This window comes from Fopius arisanus, unplaced genomic scaffold (assembly GCF_000806365.1).
Source record: "Fopius arisanus strain USDA-PBARC FA_bdor unplaced genomic scaffold, ASM80636v1 scaffold00063, whole genome shotgun sequence".
NCBI classification, from domain to species: Eukaryota; Metazoa; Arthropoda; class Insecta; order Hymenoptera; family Braconidae; genus Fopius; species Fopius arisanus.
In genome coordinates, this window is record NW_011887802.1 from 312,169 (window position 1) to 337,328 (window position 25,160).

General features: G+C 37.2%; 2 protein-coding genes across 2 annotated transcripts in view; one reads left to right on the forward strand and one right to left on the reverse strand.

Moving 5' to 3' along the window:
- The window catches only part of LOC105268949 (serine/arginine repetitive matrix protein 2), an 11,700-nt gene extending 4,542 nt beyond the window's left edge, over positions 1-7,158 (forward strand). Inside the window, exons 4-8 of the mRNA XM_011308878.1 lie at positions 768-1,007; positions 1,434-1,653; positions 1,998-2,124; positions 2,341-2,535; positions 2,694-7,158. Coding sequence (XP_011307180.1) covers positions 768-1,007; positions 1,434-1,653; positions 1,998-2,124; positions 2,341-2,535; positions 2,694-2,821 — 910 coding nt within the window. The 3' untranslated portion in view covers positions 2,822-7,158. The remainder of the gene's footprint in view (positions 1-767; positions 1,008-1,433; positions 1,654-1,997; positions 2,125-2,340; positions 2,536-2,693) is intronic.
- Positions 7,159-9,749: 2,591 nt separating this feature from the next.
- On the reverse strand, positions 9,750-24,608 carry sm (smooth). The gene is made up of 9 exons (XM_011308879.1): positions 23,771-24,608; positions 19,908-19,951; positions 19,574-19,643; positions 18,991-19,076; positions 18,626-18,722; positions 17,294-17,357; positions 12,654-12,746; positions 11,966-12,488; positions 9,750-11,656 (listed from the first exon to the last, which is right to left on the reverse strand). The coding sequence occupies exons 1-9, from the start codon at positions 23,831-23,833 to the stop codon at positions 11,248-11,250; spliced, it is 1,449 nt and encodes a 482-aa protein (XP_011307181.1). The 5' UTR covers positions 23,834-24,608; the 3' UTR covers positions 9,750-11,247.
- Between the last annotated feature and the right edge of the window lie 552 nt (positions 24,609-25,160).

Here is a 25,160-nt window from a genome sequence, read left to right on the forward strand (position 1 = left end):
GAATTTTCTCTGACCCGAGTCTTATCGCTGGTGGTGGCATAACGCGTTTATAAGCACAGCTCAAAATGAACGTCATGACGTCGCGTGCGGCCAAGGTCGCTGAAGAAAAAGAAGCCAAGCCCACATTTTTTAGTTTGACCCTCTTTGAGATTTCTCCACGAGTGCTCATCGATTATTTTTAACAATCATCGAAATTCCCCGAACAATCAGTATGTCAATTTTCCTATCAAATAGCACGAGGGGCGTGACTTGTGGGAATGTAATAAATAAGAAGTAGATTGATTGAAGAAAAATGAGTGAGAGTGGTGATATGAGTGGTGTTTGGGTAGAGTAAACGAGGCAAGAGTCAGGGTGGATATCGATTAGATGGAAAATCCCTTCGCGTGACCAACTGGCAAACTTACTCCCCCAGGTCCTTCTTACACTTTACCCTCTCCCTCTTTAGAGCATTATACACGACTTTAGCGGGTATCATAACGACTGACCAACCTCGGACCTCGGACCTCTGCCATTGCTCAGTTCGCCACCGCAATTCCTATTTGGAAGGTTTGGAGGAACCACTCAATGCGACTAAACGCGAAAGGGTCTTTTTTATCGGTTGGCAAGTGGTCCCCGGGGCCACTTGATAGCTACGGCAAAACTGGGGGCAAGAGATTCCTAGAGAAATCCGGGGTCAGGAGGTACTTGGGTGTCGAGGATGAGCCCAAGGGTCTTCTTCAGCCGGTGGCAGTGATTGATGGTCAACCTGTGGTGTTTACTGTTAATAGTATTGTGGAGACCAGTGGACGAGTGGTTGGCGAACAGCAGAATCTCACAAGACTTGGACGCTTCAGGAAGTGGAGGAATTCCCTCGGACAGCGCTGGAGGCAACGGTGGAGGTCGTCGGGGATGACGTGTCTTGGAGGGAGGGCCAAGGATAATCAGCGAGCGCAGGCAACCAATTTGAGGGCCAATTTAAGGAGTAATCAGCCTACCAGGTGCGCTAGGTTCAGGGCTGCATTATCCAGGTAATTTGAAACGATGTCGAGGGGTCGTTGCTGGCATTCTATTATAATTTTTTGACGGAACCACGTTTCTTCACATTTCACCAATTTTTTTGATACATTCGTGGAGTTCACGGTTAAAAAAATTTATTTTTTACTAATTGGAGAATTCAATTAAAAATTCGAGATGAATTTCATGTGAATTGAGGGTTGTAAAAGATTTCAAGTTTTTTCTTTGAAATTCCAAGTTATTTTCTAACGGTGTATTGATTTTACAGTATCCGGCATAAGGAAGTCATTGCAATCATTTATTTCCGAAAGTATGCTTTAGAGTCGTTTGGATTTTAATTTTATATTTTTTATGCCAAGATCTTATCAATAAACTGGAATCTAGGATCTTGAATTTTTTTTTTTTGCCTTCCTGGGGTACAATTTTTTTTTCTTTTTCAGGGGTTTCAGATGGGGTACGAGAGTTGCACCATCGGAACCCACCACCTGCTGTCGACCAGAAAGGACATGTGGATTTTTGTGCAATCGGAATTGGTGCAGACTGCCAAACTGCAGCTGTTTAAGCTGCAACTGCTGCAGGCGATCCAGTGAGGATGAACGATCGAAAAATATACGTGCCAAACACAGTCTGACCAGTGTTGCACCTCCACCACTTTCCGAGGTGATTCGTTTAATCCATAAAATCGAGGGGCGGGAGAGGAGATTAAGTAAAAAAAATACTTCTGTATTATTCCACTCGTTGGAATAATTAGAAATTTTTGTCGTAGGGAATTTGAAATATTACGTAAGCGGCATTTAAATAAAAAGAAAAGGAAATGCATTCGAGTATTCGGTGAGCCGTGAAATAATGAGAAAATGCAACAACGGTATATTTTGCCTGAAAGGAGCAGAATATTCTTAATTTGTCAGAATTAGAGAAAAACAAATTCTCTTAGAGACTTTCGAGGAGAAAATTAGTATGAACAGTTTTTGTTTTCCTCAATTTAACACTGGTCATTGCTCCAGGCGCAGAAGCCAAAACTTCCGGATGTCCTTGTGGAGCACAATTCAGTGATGCGAGGGGCAATTCCGTGTCTTCCGGTGCCATTAGCATGGTTCTGCCTCGTTTGGAATGTTCTTCTACCGGGAACTGGTTAGTACAAATACAGGAAATAGGGGATTTTCAAAACTAATCTCTGTAAAAAATATAAAAAAATTGTTAGGTGCCCCGATTGAAAAATGAACGATATCTAAATACGTTAAATCTCTTGTAAAATCATGAAAATCTCATTGTACTTCCTTAAATAGGAATACTTGCAAATTTTGATAATTGCGCAATTGATATTGAACAAGTAAGTTGTTTTTTCAGGTACGGTTTGGAGTGGTCTGTTTAATTTATGCGTTGGACAGCCTCGTTTTGCCCAGACTGCCAGTGGAAAGAGTCGACTCGGTGCTCTGATTGTCAACATAATTGTTGGAGCGAGTCAGGCTTTTACGGTGTTATTTTGCCTGGTTGGTTGGGGATGGAGCATCTGGTGGGCTGTCACTATGATTCGTTTAGCGAGTGAGTTGATTGTGGTTTGATAAATTAAAAAAAAGGCGAATTTCGGCTAGACCGCAAAAAACATCCTTAAAGTTTTTTTTTATGTGGAAAAGCAACAACTTGAATTTGAAGTGGCAGATTTAGAAATTTTATCCTATGATACGGTTGTTTCAATGCAGGAAAGTGGAAGCGTTTTAAGGCTGCGGAGGCAACAAATGGTGATCCTGAGGCGCGTGGTCCAGAGGGTGTCTTACCTGCACCTGGTGTACCCACTCAAGCACTGAGAGGTGTGGAAAGGGCTCGCTGAAACTTTTAAACACCCAAACAAACACAACACAACCTTCCACACTTCTTCCGTCAAGCTCTTTCTATGCCTTTTTACGTGAATATTTGCTGAGTGAAGCGGTGAAACGTGAAGGATTGAACTATTCCTTTAAATTAATTCCAAATTAACGTGAAATTATTCAAATTGCTCTGAAAAATTACCAAGTTTTCAGATAAAATTATTTAAAAGCAAACGCATTATTGATTGAAGACTACATATAGTTTCGGATGAGATGACATTTTCATCTGATTTGAATGAATTAGTTCTCATCCGGAGGATGAAATAAAGCACTCCATTACTGACTCATGACTAATCCTATCTCATTTCACCACTCCACGACTAATTTGTTGCTTTCAGTGAAAGCATCTTCTGTAAATAAGCAAAGTGCCCTTGACTTTTTTTTTACAATAATCTCAACAAAAAAAAAAGGAAAAAATGAATACACGCTTGATATTATCATTTCCTAGTGAATGAAGAATGATGTATCGTGTAGGTAAATCTTGTAAATATTTGTTAAAAAAAAAACAGAAGAAATAAAGGAAAAATTGAATAAATTCAGTTGCAGTTATCGATAAAAACTCTCGAGTATGAATAATCATTCCTGTTGGTTATCATGTGGGTGTCAATTAATGAATATTATAAGAGTATGTATTACATGTTTATATAATATTGTTAATATAATATGAATGTTACAGTGTATATGTTGGTACGGTTGCATGTTCATAGTACGGGTTATATCGTTTTTCAAAACTTATTGTTTAGTTACACAAGAATAATAGTTGTTCACTAGTCGCTAGCAGCTAAAGCTTCATTTGCATTTCGTCATTTATTTTTGTCTTCACTTTTGTTGTTTATCCCTTGAAAATTCTTTTTGTTTAGTGTCACTGTCACTGTGTAAATGTCTATTGCATCATTGATATATATCAATTAAATATTTGGCGAGTGAGTGTGACGAGTGATTAATAAATGCCAGGTGAATAATCTTAGAATGGTGTTAATTCGTTAAAATAAAAAACGGAAATAAATTAAATCATCAAATGAACGGGAAGTAAAAAGCTCACAACGAAGATAAATAAGATAAGTGAATCAATCGAGGATTAACTTCACCTTTTTATGCTCATTCAAATTATTATATTGTATATATATATAATTTTTGTTCTTCGTTTTTACTTCATTCATGTATTTTTAGTCACCTAAACCATAGGTATACATTTTTTATTTTCTTGGCAAATCCGAAAAAAACTGCTTCCAAAATAGGAACAGATCATTGTGCTGACTATGTATAGAAGGTGCAATTCTCATTTCTTCAGTATTTTTTTCTCTCATCATCTCCCACGAGACCACAACCTCCTCGGTGTTTTCTCCGAATTTTTTCAATCTCATTTTCCGTTTTTATCCCTTCAAATTTCCACAACATTTGCCCTTTAATCTCTCGCTTCCTTTCGTTAATTGTTCTCGCTCACTCGCTCAAGTATTTATTTCATTTAAATTTATTATTTTCATTATTTTTACGCTTTTTTTTCCTTTTTGCTTTTTTTTGTTACTTGAATTATTATTATTATTTTTCTTCTCGTCTAGACGGTGGTACACTTGGTAGGGTGCTCAGGGCTGCTAGGCACAGATAATTGACTCGCAAATAACTCTTTAAACAACATTAGAGCGTACGACATACAGTACAATGCAAAGTACGTATATGTATTTATACACAAGATAATTTCTTAAATTCTTCAAATTCATTAAAATTTTCATCGCAATTTTGGTAAGATCAATGTATAAATATATATACATACACACATTAATCCAGAATTTTTTTTATTCGTAGAGTTAATTAATTATTATTAATGCATCGCGCAATTGTTAGTGAAGTGACTGTGTTCATATCTGTTTTATTATCTTATTAGTGTCGAAAATTTAATTAAAATCATTCAATTAATTTCAATCAATCATTTGTTCCTGTATTCTGTTCTCCCTCCTCATCATTATTTACTATAATGTAATATGTATGAGCGAATTGTTATTGTACTAAATATCATTCTACCGCTTTTGAAATACATTCAAATTTATTACATACGTAGATATGTACGGCGGCACAATGGGCAATTAATTATTTTCACGTATTCTCATTAAATTTTCAATCCCAACAAATGTAAAAACGTAAAATCACATATACCAATTAATCGAATCACTTGTGATGTGTGTAATTATCGTAAAATCATCGTAATCGATGACTCATTATTTCTCACTAAAAATTAATTCACTATTATTTATTTAGCCCATTATAACCCGGTACTTGGAGTTTTTTTTTGTTGATTAACTATTATTTAATGTATAATATGTATTTTGTATAATCAACAAATTATCGTTACATCTAGTTTGTCTTTTGACGCAGCGATGGGAAGACAGAGCATAAGACCATTATTATTTAATTTATTTCATTAAATTGGGGTCTGGATTAGGATTCGAGGATATCTGGGAAAATAGGGGTATGGGGAGAGGGTGATTTTTTTTTATTTTAAGCTCAGGAACACGAAATTTTAATTCTTTCCTTCATCAGAGACATCAATCCCTCTTTATATTTTCATAAAATTGTTCCTGAGGGTAACAGTTACTACACTTTCATATTCACCAAAAGAAAAATTTGGTGAATAAGAAACCTAACACTTAAGAACATTGATATGACACACGGTAATTTCGGATGCTTACAACCTGATATGTAATGGAAGAGTGATTACAAGATAAAGAGGTGCTGGGGAAGGAGGGGTTTCAAGGGGCACTGGTAATACTTGATTTTTGCTAAAGGCTAATGCGCTTATTGTTCTCGCAATTCTTGACTATTTTTTTTTTAATGTCTTCGTTATTTATTTACAAACGTCTGAAGACGCCCAACTGCATTACACTAAAATCTGCAATTGTCTCAGGGTTTTAACAATTGTCAATTATTACGAGAAAAAAAAAAACTCCAGCAATTCTACACGTTTACGCTCCTCTCTCACGGATTTAACGAAGAAAAAACAAAAAACATAATTTCAATGGGTGAATAAGTGATGCAATATCGACGATAATTAAACGATAACGTAACATAATGTAATAATAACGATATGTTTTCTATCAGCTATTTAACTCTAATTAAATTTAAAATCTAATACCATACATTCATTGAATTTTCAATCGACAGAGAATGAACTTCAAGGTTTTGATCGATTAATCAATTATAATTAAGTTCCAATTTATAGGAAATTGGTGGTATAAATAATAAATTTTCCATTGTTTCACCATATTACTCGATGAAACTGTACCACTTGGATTCTACTGAATTTCTGTTGCAGATATATACATACAGGGGATATGTATCAATTATAATTTCAGCAAAAAAATTTCATCGCGTCCATTCGTTTACATAACGCAATTATTGACATTTTTTTTTTACTTTTCTCTGTTTTCTCTTTACAACCCTAATTCGCAGTACGTGGGCATGTACCTTAATTAAGTCGAGAAAAATCATGTCTTAGGATAATCAGTATGATATACGTCTAATATATATATATATATATCAATATATATATATTAGAATATGTATATATAATTTTTTGCGATACCACAGTGGAATCGTACCTAATACAATTAAAATTTGATTTTGTACATAGCTTTTATTCCATTCACCGGGGGAGGAGGTCATTAATACTGGAAGTAACTGGCGCTATATACTTTTTAGTTAATGTGAGACATAAATTCCGTGACAACACAGAATTCAATGGATAATGAAATAAAATAAATGTAATGAGTACGAATGAGACAGTTAATGGCTGTGATTAAGCCTTGGCGCAGGTCTTTAACAATTGATTGCATTCTTCTGCCGGTGAATGGCATAGTCTTTACATGTTTACATTATTCCATTTTTTATTTTCTTGAATTTACACGCTCTCATCACGGTATATCCCCTTCTACTCGGAGATCACTTGTTTTACTTATTTATTTAGAGCAAATGCAAATTCAATAGTGTAATTTTTCATTATTTCCTCGTCATCATCCACACCGCTATGGGATTTTTAATTGGAGTCGTTGGTGACGTAATTGAGTTTTTGGATGAATTCTTTTCGTTGGGAAGTAAATCAAATAATTATAAATTTTTCAGTCTGAAATATTCGGGAATATCGAGGAGATGTAGCCAATCAGATGTCACTGTTTGCTGGGAATGAAAAAAATTGAGAGTTGACCATTGAATTTTGTATTTGTCCATGAAAAAAAATTCATGAAAAACTCGAATTGCGACGGAATTTCGATCAGAATTTTATTCTCAAATTTTTCGTGCTCATTGGAAACCAAACAGCAACACGAGCTCAACGGTTCGTTGTAATACGCACTACATTTTTATATTTCCTAATTATTTTCTCTTAATTAACCGCACTGAATGTACAAGTAATGTTTATCAGAAAATAAGCGACAGTCTGGCGTGCAAGTTTCATTAACTTTAATGTACTTATTACTTTTTTTTGTTCTTTCAGTATTTATTTTTTTCTTTCATCATGTATTTTTAGTAATTGAGTATATCGATGCGCATAATAAAAAGCGGGCTCTAGCGTATATATTGGAGAGTGATTTTAATCACGAGGGCATCGTTATTATTTCTCTTTTTTCAGTATTTTTCGGTTGATTCGGCTTTTTTATTTATCCTATACTGCTTTTCTACCTGGCGAATGAAGATACCCACTCGTAAATCAAGGGGGTTTCAAGCCGGATTTCAGTACACGCAAATTGAAAATTTCGGTTGGAGGAAAAAAAAAAAATAGATTTATGACCACGTTTTTGACACAATTTACACTTTGTCTCGTGAGCCTGGCGGATTTGTTTCATTTTAAAGTGCAAAATTTTTCATCGATATGATGCCAGGTGATAAATTGATTAAAAAGACTTTCGGTCTATTGGATTATTTCATAAATTGTTACAAAATATTTGTCGATTGATAAATTGATCAGTGATAAAAATTGATAGATATAAATATTGTCGAGCGAGTTGTTAGTCGAATGATTATTCATTTTTTTTTTCATCTTTTACTTGGAAATACTCTTGCCAAAAGTATATTTCTCACAGCCGTATCCAAATAATGTTATTTCTATATTAAGATATGACTCGAAACTTGTCAATATGGGAAAAAGGGGATTTTTGATAACGATATAAATAATTATTGAAAATTTAACGATTCAAGTTAAAAATTAATAGATTAAAAAATAATGGAAAGCAAACCATGAGCAGAGACTGTCCGAAATGACATTAAAACGGATATCTACGAATTAATATAGATAGATTATTCACGGACATTATTCAAACGGTTGTGACGATACTCTCTTGATTGAATTCCCAAAACTCCTAAACACATGAATTTTACCTACAATTACACGATATGATATTTTCTTCGTTTAATTTACATGATATTAATTTTTCTCCTCTCGTTAAACGTTTATTCTCTACGTCGACGTCAAATATGATTTGTTCGTTCTTATTTCGTTCTTATTTTCACTCGCTACTCTAGGATTTATGTGACTACTCATGGAGAAAATAGCGAATGATAAAAGGACCCTCGGAATATTTCTCGTCGTATTTCATTCAGCGCACACGAACTCAGTGGAAGGATGAAAATTACGTGGATTCAGTTGTGGAGTGGTTAAACAGGATGAATCAACTTCAATACAAGTTCCTCACTGATGAATATCTCTGAATTTAAAAGAGATTTCAAGATATGCATCAAAAACTCATCATAAAGAGAAGTTATGAGACATGATCAATTTAAATTTCATCGTCAGTTCTTTGCAGATCTCTCTGAACATGAAAAAGATTAGGGCAAGTTGATAAAGAAAAAAAATAATAATGAACAAAAGTCTTGATAGAAATTCTCCCCCTCATCCTTACATTTTAAGATGTCGACTGCAAACTTTTTCTCAGGTAAGACTATAGAACCAATCAAATTAACTTCTCCCAACTCGACTTCCAATCCGAGGGATAAAATAAAAATGGTATTAATTGTCCCAATGAAAATTCCACTGTATCATGACTGAATTTTCAAATTCACGGTGAGTTGTCTAAAAATATTTTCCTCTGCTCAATATTTATTCCAGATACTCTCCCAAAAAATCAAGCAAAATAAATTCATTCTGTTGAATCTGCACCCCTGAATTATTCCATTGGAACAATGAAAAGAACACAAATCTGGTCAAACCTGTGGGACCAGACATTTGGAGTGCGGTTAAGTCCAACGAAACGATGAATTTCTCGAATAAACCAGCAATTAATTCCCCTCAACACAATTACATTTTTAGGCTACCTAAGCACTTTCCCAGAACAATTCCATTTAATAATAATCTGATGAATTAATCGTTGAAACTGCTTATGTACAATCCAGGGATAAGACGCAGGCCGCATTGCATGCACTCGATGTTTCCTTTTGTTCAAATATCGATCTTTTCAAATTAATCCTGTCAAAGACAGTGACTATTGTATTTCCTAATAGTTCTTAATGCAATGCAATCACTCTCGTTTATAATACAACTTATTACCTAGTTGTATCGTTACAAATATTGCCTCAAATATAAACACTTTTCTCTTAATCTATTCAATCACTCGTCCTCTCAGTTGTCCTCATTCACAATCAAATCAATTGAACATACAACCAGTGGACAATAAATTGGGTCCTACATTTGTCGTCCACAAATGTCGGCGCAAAATGACCCTCACACTTTTATTATCTTACGTTTACATATGGCCGAGTGTCAAGTCTAATGTTTGTTCTCATAATTCTCATTTTTTCCTTCAATCAGTATGAGTAAAGTGTGTCATGTAAGTTTTATCAACTTGATTTACGCTATTCGAAAATTATTCAGAGATGTAAAATGTTAATCCCTCACTTTCTCTCTCTCTCTCTCTCTCTCTCATTTTTTAAATATTTATTTTCATTTTATAAAAACATCCCTTGACCCGACAAAATATTGCCAAGGGATACTAATATATTGTATCGTCAAGGTCATTGCGTGTTTTTAGTCAATTTGTTGTGTTTTTTGGTTCTCAATATAAAATTCAATTCACTGCTCCGCATATCCGATAAATCGAGTACTCGTTTCATAGTGTATATTTTTTTTTTTTGCTTGAACACTGCAGCTGCTCCTGGAGCGAGCACCCAGTTAAATAATTTATTGTTCTTAATTAATTAGCAGTCGAAATTTTGTCATTTTTTTTTTCGTTCTAGTGGATAAACACCAATTTTGTGACGAGCTTTATTATCATCTGGCTGATTAATTTGAGACACAATTTTTTCTGTGTCGATTAATAAAGTAATCATCAATTTATTGAGTTTCTAATTCGATACGTTGTCGGATTGTATCGCTCAATATAGATGCATGGCCATAAGATAATTGATAAAGAAAAAAAAAAGCGATAATAAAAGTGAAAAAAGTCATCACAAAAAAAATATTATCCGCGGGACTAGAGTTGAATCGAAAAACCCATGTTTTATTTTCGCAGTTTTAATCAACCAATTTCACCTTGAAATATTTCCAGTAAAATAATTCCCCCGATTTCTGCATTTCCATAGAAAAAATTCAACCGATGAAACGGCAAAAGTACTCGGCAGTTGTATATTCGGGTCACGTGGTACAGACGCAAAATAAATATTAAAATATTCATTTCACCAAGTTTCCCAGGAATAGAGGTTTAAAAAAAGAGGAAACATTCGTTGTTCCAGATTGACTGGAGATATATCGTGAAAGTGATTAGCATTGATATGTATTTCTACGGGAGTCGGTAGCCACGGAGCCCGAAAAAAAAAGACTTAAGATATGAACGGGGACTCGACCCACTGGGCGGTTCTTTCTACATTGATTGTGGTCCAACCCTCTGATTATTTCACTCTTTTCACTCTCTCTATCTCTCCCAAAAAGATGAAAAATAAATAGCAGAGAGGAAAGACGAAAAAAGATATATGGAATAGAAAGGTCACTCTGTTTTTCTCTGTTTCAGTGAGTTTAGGTATGTTACGCTTTGAGTTGTTGTTGTTGCTGTTGTTTCAGTTGTTTTATTCATCCATAGGGCCAGAATGTGGTCAGCGATTGTGAGGATAATGGAAGTTGTGCACGTGGTAATGCCTGTGGTACAGCAAGTGGTGGTGGTGGTGGCGGTGGAGGTGGCGGCGGTGGATACAAACTCGGTGTTGTGATAAGAAGATGACAGGAAGGTGGTAGCTGTGCTTGCATCACTGGCGATATGGCAATGGCAGTTGCACCAGCTGTCGTTGAATGTACACCCGTATCATTTAATGCCGCCTGTGTTACCGTATTCATACACAATTGATGGATATTGTAGTGCTGTTTACGCTGACGTTGATTTTTGTAATAGATTTTTTGGCCCTGGATTACCTCGACGTTCTATTCACCATCTTGTTGCATTTTCGAAACATGACCATTGCCAGCCGAGTTGTTGGATGAATTTTGACCGGCACCACCTGGTGGAAAATTAGTGGGTATTGTGCGCGATGAGGAGAAACACAGTTTCATTATATATGGAAATTTTCCATTGCTGTTCTCAAGGGCTGTGTGGTTGCACTCCATTATCGCGGCAACTGCTATTCCAACACTGCTGAACTCAATCAAACCTGAAGACGATCTTTCCGATTTTAGGGGAAAGAGTTTCACTGTCGTTGGAGCCTCAATACCACGTTCGACGAACACACGATTTACTGTGTCCTCAGTTAGATCAGGTGGTGTATTAAAAAAGTGGACAATCTTCGAAGGGGGTTGTATCCTATTCTTGTTGGCCATTGCTGGATTTAGAAACCTTTGTCAACCCATGAAACAAATAATTGAGTTTCTTTCTTTTCACACACCAATTGAGTTGGCAAGTTGAGCTATGTTCAACTTTATTTTCCACCTCTCTACAGAGTCCACTCAAGACTTTGAGAATTTTAGTTATTCAATTTGACAATTGAATTGCGAGTCTTGGAGGAAATTATAAAAAAATCATGGATTTCCCTCAAAGAGAGGACTATTTTTTTTGCGGAGAATGTGGAGAATGAGTAATTCACATCCTCAATCATCCCCTCGACCCTGTTAATTCATGCTTTACCCGAATATAAAATTCACTTACCTATTATTTTTGCTTCCAGTAAAGTCTTTAAAACTCGCTGTCTTATCAGGCAGAATGTAGGGATTTGTGACGTCAGCGAGGAACGCCTGCTTAGAGAAGCCCAACTGTAGCTTTCCCTCAGTGCCAATGGTGACGTTATTTAAGTTCTGCAAACACCTCTCAACAGCTATACTGTCCCCCATCTGTATCATAGCACAGCCCTCCTTGGTCTTAAGGAATTTCACCTTGGTCACATTACCATACAGGCAGAAAAGATTAAATAGTTTATCGGTATTGACTTTATCAGGCTGCAGCCCATAGACCATCATAACAGAGCCCTGTGCACTGGTGGGTGGAGTCTGTCCAAGACTTGGTACATAACCAGGCCTAGCTGGTGTAGGATGGAGTGGTTCACGACCAGCAAAATCACTCTTGATTCCATACCTCTCGACGTACGGTTCAGCATACGTCGTTGGACCGTTAAAACTCTCCTCGTAACGATCGTGTCCAGCACCCGGTGGAAATGCCACTTGCGGTGTTGAACCTACCAACACAATAAAAAAAAATATATCTATATGATAAATTAGCTATTTGACAAGGTGAAAAAGTCAAATTGTTGCAAAGGGTTGACGGGATAATGTTCACCGAGTTAATGTAATACAGTTCTATTTTAGGTGGATAAATTATGTAAAATCCGGAAGAGGATTACCATATGGCTGTGGAGCTGCACCATATCTCGGTTCAGCAAGAAGCGGCGCCGGTCTACCATTGCCACTCGACTCATTTTTGTGCCCACTTGAACCTGGAACACACACAATATACCATTTAGTTGAGAAGATTACCATGAATTTTTCATAATTTTCAAAGTCTTCCTCTTTCATTTCTCCATCATCATGATTTTTAATACAACTCCCAAGGGAATATCCATAGCCACATCCTGGATGCATATCCACTACCACTGAGAAAGCAAATGTAACAACCGCACCTAGAGCCCACCGGATCGATGCGCACTCCTATTCAGTGCACTTGAATTCTAAACGCCGTCGTTTCACTCCATCTCACTCCACCACCTCCTCTGCTCCTTCGTGATAAAACACTATTTGTTCAAAGCACGCCCATTTATATGGGCTCCTCTTTTTTTTCAACCTTAACATTATCTAGTTACTGACTACTGACTTGTTCCTTTTCCTTTTTCTCCTGAATCTCGCCCTGAAAACTTTTTCTTAAAAAAACATTCCTCTTTTCTCCTTCTCTCTCTCGGCAAAAAGCAAGCGCATTTACTTACGTCATGGCTGTTGGACAATAATGAACAAATTAGTCTCTCCCTTAAGGTCTGTAGCATCTGTCCAAGATTGGAGATAACGCAGGAGTACAGGGGTAAGGAGAGCAGCATTAGTCGTAGACCTGCCTAAGCCTCACTCACCGGCCCTGACTTGTCCCACATGTCAATCCATCATCGCCTCAAGTCAACAATGTGATGGCCGCATCTGCACACAGACAAACATTCCAACATAACATCACTGCCTTCCTGCAATCCTTCCCTCATTCGAATCATCCCTGCATTCCGTGCAAGTATTCAATCCATCGTTTCTTTGCCAATCTGGCTATTTTATTTTTACTCATCAATTAATTCATCATCATGGCACAACCAACGTAGCAAGTTCATTTTTATATTCGTCATTAATCATTAATCATTGCGCCGAGAAAATATTGACCATTATTTCTCAATTCCGTAATTGTGCAGCGCTGGGCTCTTATTATATCATTTCCAATCAAAACTCTTGAGAAAAATGCAATAGCAGAAACTCCTATTGAAATTGTTGCATTTTTATCTTGATAAGTTTTGGTGGAGATCTCGTAAGGCCAGAACCTAACACAAAATAATCAGAACTAATAATCAGAAATAAATTTCAATATTAATTTCTCTCAGTATAATCAATGAGATTGAATAAATTCACTTGCCACGTCTCACTGAATTAAAGTGAGAATTCTCTGATTGAATTTGAGATATCTTCCAACGAACTATCATTTTGTGTCTCTTATTTCTTTTATTGAAAAACGTGTGAATGAACGGGATGTTAATGAATTCAATTGAATTAATAGATTTTGCAAAACTCTTTGAAAGATTTTAATCCAGATAATATAAAAACTTTTACTTCTTTTGTTAAATAGGTTAAAGTCATATTAATGACGGGGCGATAGCAGTGGTCGATAGGTTGATTGATCGAATGTTTGTCTGTGAGTGCATTATTGGTAGCCTTTAACAATGGACAACAGTATATTTATTTGTCGGGAAATTGTTATAACGGATACAATCCTCTTTACTGTTGTTGATGTTGTTGTTGTCTCTACATCTCTACGTCTCTCGATATTCTCATTATTTTTGCGTGTGTATAGTGATGAAGGATTATTTTCTCCCACGAGAAAGACTAGACTAGAATTATTCATTTGGTTGTTTTTTTTTATTGGTTGGTGATAATCACTAATGTGCGGCAAATACTGATTTATTATTTAGCCTATTGTTTGACAGTCGATGCTGGTGAATGGAGGGTCCGGCAGATCTACTCTCGTAGCGTTTTATGTGTAGCATGTGATAATAATTCTTGTGAATAATGTGGCGCCCCATAAAGTCAAATTAACATTTTTCACGTTCCCATTATATTTTGTGAAGTCCTTTTGTTTTTCTGCGAGACATATTTTTTTATGACTTCCTCTTCTTTCATCTTTCATCATTCTTTTTTTTTTTCAGCTCCATGACTCCTCACTCATTTCTCTTTTATCTATCCTCCGGTAATGAACATATATATTTTTTTACTCGATTAAAAAAAAAATGTTATTATTCAACGGGCGGCGTTTTTTTTCCCGCCTCGGTTGACTCCTCATCGTGCGGCTAAAGACAATCCTTGAAAGCATGTCTCACTAAATCAACTACAAAGTCATTGACAGGGGTGTGAAGGGAATGAAGACTCTCTCTCTCTCTCTCTCTCTCTCTCGTGGAGGAGAGAGATAAAAAAAAATAGAGAATCTGAGACGCGTGTGTCTGATGCTACCCCGAGAGTCTTGTATCCTAATGTTTTCTCTTTAACACGTGTCATTCGGTTTTGAAAAAAATGTGTTGAGACTGGGATTTCTTCCTGGGTTTAAGGAGACCAGCTGGCGATGTGTTGTGTGTCATCCTCTTGGTTTATGTAGAATAATCGTGTCTCGTGAATGTCGTTGATAGATTTTTTATTTAAACAGTGCATCACCATTACCTATATGTGTATTATCATTTGGCCAGTATGTAGTACATATATACTCTAATGTGCTGATATTATTACTGAGTCTGAAAGCTAAATGCATTTAGCAACGTTAAAGTTCCGATAAATTTTATATCAAATATATCATCTACACATTAATTCATGCGACATTGAGATGACTAACATATTAAATATAACATTTATTTGAATGAAAATGTTGCACGGTTGGAGGAGGGGAAAGAGTATTGTGGGTGAACTCTTGGAATGAGCCGTCGCCAAGTGATTTTGCCAGTGATTTCCATGAATCAAGGGGTAATGTGAATGATTTTATAAAATGGTTATTGCTGTGAAAATCCACAATTACTCTTATATTTCAATTCACTTAGTATTTACATTGTCGTGTCGATCGTGACTCATTCTTATTTCGTGGAGAAATCTTTTGTAGGTATCAAAGAGATTTTTATCGGAGATTGTGTACTGAGGTATGAGCTCTGTGTCATGATAAAAAAGTTTGGGAAGGCTTGGGATTTTGGGATGACATCGAGGGAATAGTTCTCGGCCCGGGGGTTGAAAATAGATGAGAAGAAAAGAGGGAGAATGGCAAGCTAAAAGCGATACCAGAATAGCGAACATTACTCTTTGGATGCAAAACGAACTTATCGGGGGTTATTGAGCGCTCGGGAAATATATTAATCATTGAGTAGAAATATTTGAGGATGTCATGGAAATTTTCTCTTATTCGCTTTTTTTCTATACTCGTCGGACTTTCGTTGAAAATATGTGAACTGAGAAATAAAAATTACCTCTGATAAATTAATTGACACCTGCTGTGTGAATGTGCATACTCACCTTAGAAAACTCCCTCAAAAGATAACAAATAATTGAAAATAAATTGTGGAAAATTTTTGACTGAACTTTGACAAGACTCCCTGTAATTTGAGTTTGTACTTTTGTGTCTGATATATTTTTTATTGTACTGGAGTTTTCAATATCACAATCTACGTCTATATTTGCTGTGATATTTTCAATAATTTTCATAGGATCATGCACCGGAAAATTAAATCTCACTGATAAAAACTTTATTTCTCGGTCTCTTGGTTGAGATATCGGGAAAAATCGCTGAATACAAGAATTGGAATTTCTGTGTCGAGCGTTTTCACGGCTCTGATTCCCCTCCGCAAAAATGTCCCTAGAGTAATTTCACAGCCTTTATTGTATTCCACGATATCTCGCAATAACCGGTAATGAAAATGAGTCGAATTACTTCACCTCTTCCCTCCATCTTACCACTTCATCAGGTCAAATAACCATAGTTCATTTAAATAAACAAAGCACTCCACTAACGAGCTTTTGCGGCAATAAGTCTATAAGTGGAAAATCCATTCCCTGGAGAATCACTAGAACTATGTGAATATTTTTTTTTCGTTGACCGCAAAAAAAAAAAATAGGACGAGAGAGCTTTTTTTTCCTCCGTGGCCGGTAATTCCCTGAAGAATCACCCGTCTATCACATCTTTATTTATTTCCCCGGTAGTCAATTTGGATTAGTGAATTGGAGTTGTGACAGAAATGCCTCATATATCGTCTTTTACCAATAAAAAAAAAAATAGGATTTTGGTTCTCGTATATATGAAATAATCCATGACAACTTTAATGGGCAATTATTCTTACCGAATGTAGCAGTGAAGCGATAAAATGTTGTAACATGCCTGCCCCATCTCGTTAAATATTAAATTATCTTGACGACGAGTGATTCCGCGTGAAAATGCCAACAAATACTTTTTTTAGCCCTGATTCTCCCTAAAATTACACAGCACCAAAATAAATTCGTGACAACTATCGAAATTGATTCGGTGCATTTTCTTTTGGCGCTAGAATTTATGTGGAAGTGAAAGAAGAGTATTAATAAACGAAATGATAGAAATTATTTGAAAAGGGTGGGCTCTCAGTATTTTCCTGTGAATTTCCGGGTTGGCGAAAATTCGAGACAACACAAGTCTGACACACAGATCCCCCAACAAGATGAGGCAATCGACTTACGTACGATCCTTGACATCCTCAATGATAAATCTGTACAATAAAGAAAATGAATAACAAATCACGGAACTCACCCAATCCTGGTGCTGTGTAGTCCCAACTCTCTGCATCATTCTTGTAAACATTCAACTTGGTCGGCTGTAACAAACCAAATGATCATAATCCATCCAAAATACATATACATACAATAAATTAAATTTGATGGCGATATGAATTCAACGGGTACCATAAACGTCACCTCCAAATATTCATAAAATAGTCGACGCTGGGAAAATAGTAAAATAGAGATAGAGAATTGCACTCAACGTTAAAATACTGTACATCCATTTGATGTGTGATATAAAGTGAGAAGCAGAGAGAACCGAGTGACGGACAAATTGTCATGTGACGTTCATGTGGTTTGCGAAATATGTGGAATGGAGATTTGGTGTTGAATAGATTGAGGGATATTTGGAGTTCAGAAATTCAGCCCCCCGCGAACATCACTCTAAAATCATCCACAAGGCATTTTCAGTCCACCAAATAAAAGCAGTAGGAGGTCTGGAAGTCACCCTGTCACATCATCGTCATCTCCGAAATACTTGTGACTAGATCTATATTTGTTCCACAACTACAGCTACTGTAGTCACTGTTTTCATACATAAGCACATATTCAAGCAATTATCAAATTTATCAATGAAGATTTCTCTAAAAATTCAAATGTAACTCTCTAGTACAATTCTTCCCACACCATGGCATTGTATACCTCGAGAAAGCTCATATATTGCCGTATGTTCGACATATGTCTGAAAATATGAACTACCTTGCCACAATAACTCACCAACCACAATGAGTACTATTTCATTCCACTATTAGATCATTTATGACTCAGCTAATAACCGTAATACATCATGAATGTTGTTATTAGTCATGTTGAACGTTGAAAATTATGACAGACATTTTAATCTTATCAAATGGTATGTGAAACCTAAAGAGAGGTAACAACTGTGCATTCTCCCCCACTCAACCTCTCAGTAGCGCATTCATCCGCTTGAATCTCAGTAAAGAAAATCCCTCAAGTGGCGATGGAATCATCCAAAACCTATTTTTGGCAGTGGCACTCGGGTATGAGGTTTTGGCCTCGCCAAAACCACTAAATCGCCCGTTGCGTTAGATGCCAAGCCGAGAAAGAGCATTAAACGTGGAGTATTAATTCAAACGGCTGGCGTACGCTGAAAGACGAGCGAGCACCAGTTTTACCTCTTCTACTGCACACTCGATCGATAATTCTCGACCTGCGTGTCTCTATCTCTATTTCTATTTCCACTATTTCAAAATGTTTAATACCGTGGGATAACGGATTAATGACATTATTCACGGTTGAATTTTTGGGAGGGGCTGGGGGGATGATAAAGGTTGATGCTTACCTTGGCAAAGTCAATTTTTAATGTACAACAGCCAGAATATATGTCAGCACCGTGGAGTGTCTCTTTGGCCCGTGTCGCTGACTCAACCGAGTCAAACGTAATTGCACAAAAATTCTATAGTTAAGGATCATAAATATTAATTTGTACATTCATCCCTGGGCAATGGAGCACCAAAAACAAGTCATCAGATTGAGTTGAAAGAGAAAAGCTCCAACGAGGAGAGGATGGATGATTCTTGGACAAATAAAAAAAGTTTTCAAGTATCCATTTTGCTCCTCATTCAAAAACGAAATATCAGTTTGATTGATCGCCCTCGCTAGAATGATCATAAATTATGGATCATTTATTGAATATAAAAAGGATATTCAACCATGGCTTGCACCCCATTCTTCTTGAATATTACAATGCGCTGTACCTGGCCACACGGTGCACTGATTGCATGCAGCACTTCCTGCAAAGTGAAATGACAATTAGCATACATGAATGCATAATTCAGTATTGTTACCCCGCATTTCTCTCCTGCATTTATATTTTATATGAGCACCGTATAGCTATCTGGGATGTAACTCAACGAAAGAAAAAAAAAATAAATGGGAAAAAAAGCGTTTAATCTATTTCGAGCGATTGAACATTCTCGATTTGCTCTATCTCATTCCTGGCGCGTCGCTTGACCTCGCTCAACTCGTTCTCAATCTCCCAGTGACGACGTCTCCTTTTGTCTTAGCAATAAACTATGTCACGCTTTAATGTCAATGCGGTATTTACGGCATTTAAACACCATGAAAATTATAACGCGTGAGGAATTTAATTACTCAAAATTTAAATGTGCCGGGATTGAGAGTGAAATTTGATATATGAAGCACTTTCGGACAGATGCTTGTCATAACACGCACTCCAAATTGTCGTATCACGATTTATATTAGCAGATATTTCCTCATTCATACTTACAACTGTGATGGGGTAGACTGGATTTATTATCGTGAACAAGAGTACGTGATTTGGCTTGTTATTGTCTTCTCTGCAATAAAAAAAGGTGATGAAATGTATATTTATAAACAAATATAACGGACCAATATGTTTATCATTTTTGAAGAATGATCATTAAGAATAAAAGTTAATTGGAGTTCTTTGAAAATGAGAATTTCGTCTTAAATTCTGAAATATTTAAAGTGCGGCGACTGCCGCCCAAATCTCAACTTGAAAAATCCCGAATTCGACTAACTGCATTTTGCAACATGACAATTGAATTAATGAGAAGAAAATTTGAGTATACATTACATACCTCTTGCGCCTGGTCTCTTCTCCATACCCACTGTACTCATGATTCTGTAATCCACACAAAATAAAATTCGTTGAAACAATGGAATTGCACGGATCATAAAGAAATGTCACGGTCTGAATTTACGATTGCATAGGAATGAGGAAGAGTTAGGAGATGGAACAAAACTTGGTGTCCCGAGTAAACCATCCTCAACCTAAATAAACAATACCAAACAAAACCCGCGAAGAAACTTTTCCAACAAAAAGTTTCCATAAGAATAACAATTCAACAATACGAGAGAGAATAATGGAAAAAATATTGAAGCAAGGCAATGAAGAAGGTGGAATAACAGGCAAGGAAATGGTGAAAGTGGTGAGGAAGCAACAGGAAAGTCAAAGGTAGTTGATGGGTAAGGTGGTGGTGGGTGGTTTGAAAAGACGGTCGGGGGTCGGGGGATGATGAAAGCAAAAAGGGTTGTCTAGCCGTTGCCACTACTGGCAACTGGCGTGTTGCCAAGCACGCGCCAATAAAGAGATTAGCAACGAAAACAATGTTTACGTTTTATTGCCCCGACACGATAAACGAAAAAGCATTCGCTAGTCAACGGCCAAGTTTGTTCACAACTCGTGTCTTTTATTTGTTAAAAATACGAGACTCCAAAGCCCCCAAAGTACACATTTCCATTGAGCTTAAACTAGCGATATACCTTCTCCCACCGGAATGCCTATATAGATATGTATACCTGCTGTTAAATCGGCTGAACTTAACCATGACGTGACCTATCGTCACTCGCTAAATTCCCACTTTATTCAATTTCTATGCCAGTCTCCTTCTATATTCATCATTCTCCAATCGGCACATATGATAAGATTCATACTGATAAATCCAAATAATTTTTGGCGTACAATGACATCTTGCAATCAGATATCTCTCACAACCGCAAAATACATCTGACACGTATTGTTTTAAGTATAATACTGCAGTGTTGTGGAGCGATACCATTGGCTTCATGTAGCCTATCAAGTAGCAAAGTCCAAACTGCGATGGAGAACAATAATGTTCTCGAGGTTTTATCTGAAAGCTCTCTCGTTTCGTGTGCCTTCATAAATGTTAATAGCTTCGGCGCAGAGGGAGAAATAAAAATGGAAAATATATGCAGATGCGGAGGCAACTGAACTCCGCGATTTCACTAGTTTTTTTTTATGTTATTTTGTTGACTACAGATATCTACAAATCTTCGCAAACAATCTCATTTCTGTCTCCGTATTTTCCCTTTATACATATATATTGTTTCACTTTCTGCGTTTTATCGCTCCGAAAATCGCAACGATGAGGAACAATTTCTTCTCAATCTCATTTCAAGATATTCTGCCTAAAATTACCATTTATTTGAAGTTTCATGAATTTTTGAAAATTTTTGAAAAAACGGAAAAATTATTGGATGATCAGGGGTTCATTATTTAATGATAAAATAGTTAAATAAAATATTTGGATTTGACTGTTTTAAGTGTAAACGTTTTAGTCAGTGTCAGTGTCCTCGAGACAAACGATTACAATCAACAATAAGAATATACGAGTATAAGGAAGCGGAAGGGTAGATTAATTGAGGAAGTGCAATGATGCGCGTGCGCTATACGTTTAATTTCTACAACCTGTATTTTCTATCCTTCTGCCAAATAGACCGAGGTATTTCTACGGCGCATGTGCTTCACTCCATGGATAAGTTAAACGATATATTTTCGGGTGGGCCTGAGTGGCTGACACATCTCAAATTTTGTCATTGCAATCTCCGGAATTTCTGACTCAATTGGATTCATAGGATTTCGTAGGATCACCCGGAAATGATAAAAATTTGAGAAAATGAATTTCAGAGGAAGGAAAATTGCTCACGGGAGTTGATTATTTTTACTCTCAAGTGGAGGGGTAAAACGAGAGTAATGAAAGCGAAACGACAAGATAATGGATATAAGGAATGAGCTTGGGCTATTGATAGCCCATAAGGTGATGGATCCACTTTGGGTCATTTAGGTGAGTCTTGTCAACTGACTCGATGGCTTGGAACTCATGAAGCAGATGATGAAAATTTTCTGAGAAAAATTCCCATCCCATCCACTCATCACTCCTCATTTATTTCTCATCTTTTCCTAATTATGAATGGCGTTTATCCCGTCATTTGTTCAAGGTAATTCAAGGGTATGGGTGCAAGGCCGCTACGGAATCGATCCATCCCTACCAGAGTAAAAACTCAGGGAAAAAATTCAGTGGAAAACCCACCAGCCAATACCAGAACAAACGAAATATGTTCAAGTGATACTCGGGTTTCATACAATTTTCGGGAAAATTTTCATTCAAGATTAACGAGCAAATTAAGAGTAGATTAATTCCACTTGGTACTTGAACCAAAATTTAAAATAGAAATCTCATCGTTTATACATACCGCGCATGCATTGTATCATCCTACGGCCAATTAGATTATTTATAAATATCTAAATTTATCTGCAATGCATTTCACATTCCGGCAATTTGTACTTCAAACGATTCATTGTTCGGATCTGAGTGAATTATTTTTTGCATTGAAGTGGAACAATGCGTGGGTAAAAAAAGACTGCAATGGCGATAACCAGTGTTGATTACCACTCCCAAATTCAAATGAAAAAGTCTTCACTTTACCGCGCCCACTCTTAAATCCCTTCATAAATTCCCAAAAAAAAAATTTAAAATGGCTAAAAGCGTTTCTATACCCAGAACACCCAAATAGAACACCCCCTCAATATTGACTTATCAATAGAGAATCTACCTCTAGCATTTCCCCATTTTTCAAATTTTCAGACTGACGTTCAGGTAAAAACGGGGTGGAAAATTAACTAAAAAAAAGAAATTGGTAAATAAACATGAATAAAAAAGGAGAAACGGTGTTCTGGCACGAGAAAATCCTAGTAAATACAAGAATACTTCGGTTCTGCCCCGATGGTTGGAAGATGTGGAAGTAATTTACGTCGGGGTTCGCGAAATAATCAATATACCTCCATGACGAGAGCAACGGTGGGGCAGCGGTGGGGCTGCCACGCAGGGATAACAGGTTGTCGATAATTTTTTGTTTTCCCTTTACATGATGATATATTTATAGGACTGCCCCTGGGAATTCCAAAGGGTGGAGGAAGTTGGATGGCCGGTGTGGCCCGTTCAAAACCGAAGAGTGCCTCGTTGTACTTAATCAGGGATGAGTGCGAATAGAAGACGGCGAGAGGTCGTCGACGGGAAGCGGGTGAGAGTCCCGTTGAGCTTTACAGACAGTCTGGCGACAATTTACCCACAAATCAAGTTAATCAGAGTAGAGCACTGGACTTGACGTGAAAACCATGCGTTACCAACGTTATTCACCAATTTAAAACTCCTCTCCGTCATTCAAACTTTTTATTCAATTATCGTTAAAAAAAAAACGTAAAAACGCGATTTTGTTATCAGTCCTCTCAGGATGCACCGGAGTTTCACCCCAGTCCCCCATGGGCATTAACTAACCAAAGGGGGCGCCAAAGAAATGGCGACGCGCGATAAAACCCGCCGAATGTTGGTTATACCCGTTATACCGATGAATTCGTATCAACATATTCACTATTTTAACCGAATAAATAAACGGTTCGTTAATGCCATCACTCAATTATAACGGACAACGCGATAACGATGGATGATTGATGATGATAGAAAAAAATGTCGGAAGTGGGAATTAATGAATGAGGGGAGTACACAGCTATGACAAGAAGGCATTAATAACCCACGGGGTTGGCATTAGCAGGGGCACATTCTTGTCACAAACATCTCTCAACCGTATTACTCACAGTATGACAAATCAATAAATAATGGAGATGAAATAGATAATTACTCACTCGGTGTCCAGCTTCCTCAAGTCGCTGCCTCTTGGAGTGCGGTCCGTCGCCGTTGAACGCCATCCTCTCCACGATAGACTCTTTTAAGTCAAGAATAATTGTGAAACCCAGGATATTAAACAATAAAACGACAATAATTAAACGAGATGACCGGGCGAGTATCACTAGTAGCACTTGAATCTTTACGGTTTATCACAACAACAGAATAAAACACCTCACAGTTTATGAGTCGTTCCCGGCGCGTGAGATAACTCTGGGTTAAGGTGGATTTTACCGCCTCCCCCCCCCCACAAATTTTTTAAAATTGTTTTCAGGGTCCCAGTGGACACGGAGCTGCCGGAGCTGCTCCGTTTTTTTTTTCTCCTCCTTTTCGTTTTCCTTCAATTATTAATACTGTTTGAATTTTTCAACGCTGTACACTCAACCACTTCTGCACTGTGACTGTTGAGTCTAACGCTGACAGGTCGCCCACCACACGACGTTCGGGGGTTAAGAGTTGAATAAAAAAAAAAAACCACTTTTTGATATTTATTCGGTGGGGAGGGAGGTAGGGAGAGAAAAAATGAAGTTTAGCCGACTGTGTGTGACTCCTTGCAGTCCCCTCTCACACAGACGAATGATTACACGAGCGTTTGAATCGGCCAAAACGTTGAATCGCGAGATGCTTCGGTAGAGGGGAACTCGCTCGGGGGAACTCAGGGAAACTGAGGGGGAGATTGTTCTCTTGTCAGTTTGTATGCGTATGGGTGAAACAGAAGGATCGGGAATCGGAGGTGGATATGGTGGACGAACGGAACGTATGGACCTGGGGAATGGCACGGACGCACGCACCACTTGGAAATTCTTGGAGAGAACTGCGTCGATTTTCAGGATTTTCAGGGGTTTGAGGTGGGGAGATTTGGAGGTTTGACGGAATGATGAACCGGCGGGGTTTCGGGGAGAGGAGTATGGACAGGCTTATGTTTGGGCGAGGGAACACTGCGGAACACTGGGTTTGGACTGATTCGCCGGGAGCGCGCGCGCACCAATGTGGACACACGTTCAAATCATTTTCAACTTGTATTGCTCGACTCAAACTCTCTTGCTCCCTTATTTCTACAAATTAATTCATGATCGGATTTACAGAAGCTGCACAGAGGAAAGAAAAGGAATAGAGCAGAACAGATCAGATGACAGCAGAAGAAAGCCACAGAGCAGAGGAGAATAGAAAAGGCTTGGGAAATAATGCCATTGAACAACAAACGAATCTCTATTTTGCTGAATAACTCAGAACTTCAATTTCGCTGAATAAAATTTATTTGAAGACCCGTCACGGAGACGTCCACATTATATCTCACTGCTATACCAAGGACACAGCAGATTAGAATTTTTCATCATGACCTGAAAATGA

Bases quoted from the DNA above. Each gene is read 5' to 3' on its own strand.
- sm (XM_011308879.1), bottom strand. From the start codon at position 23,833: ATGGCGTTCAACGGCGACGGACCGCACTCCAAGAGGCAGCGACTTGAG. The intron at 19,952-23,770 runs GTGAGTAATTAT...TGTGGATTACAG, and splicing joins TTGAGGAAGCTGGACACCGA to AATCATGAGTACAGTGGGTA. The intron at 17,358-18,625 runs GTAAGCATCAAC...GGTTTGTTACAG, and splicing joins TAAAAATTGACTTTGCCAAG to CCGACCAAGTTGAATGTTTA.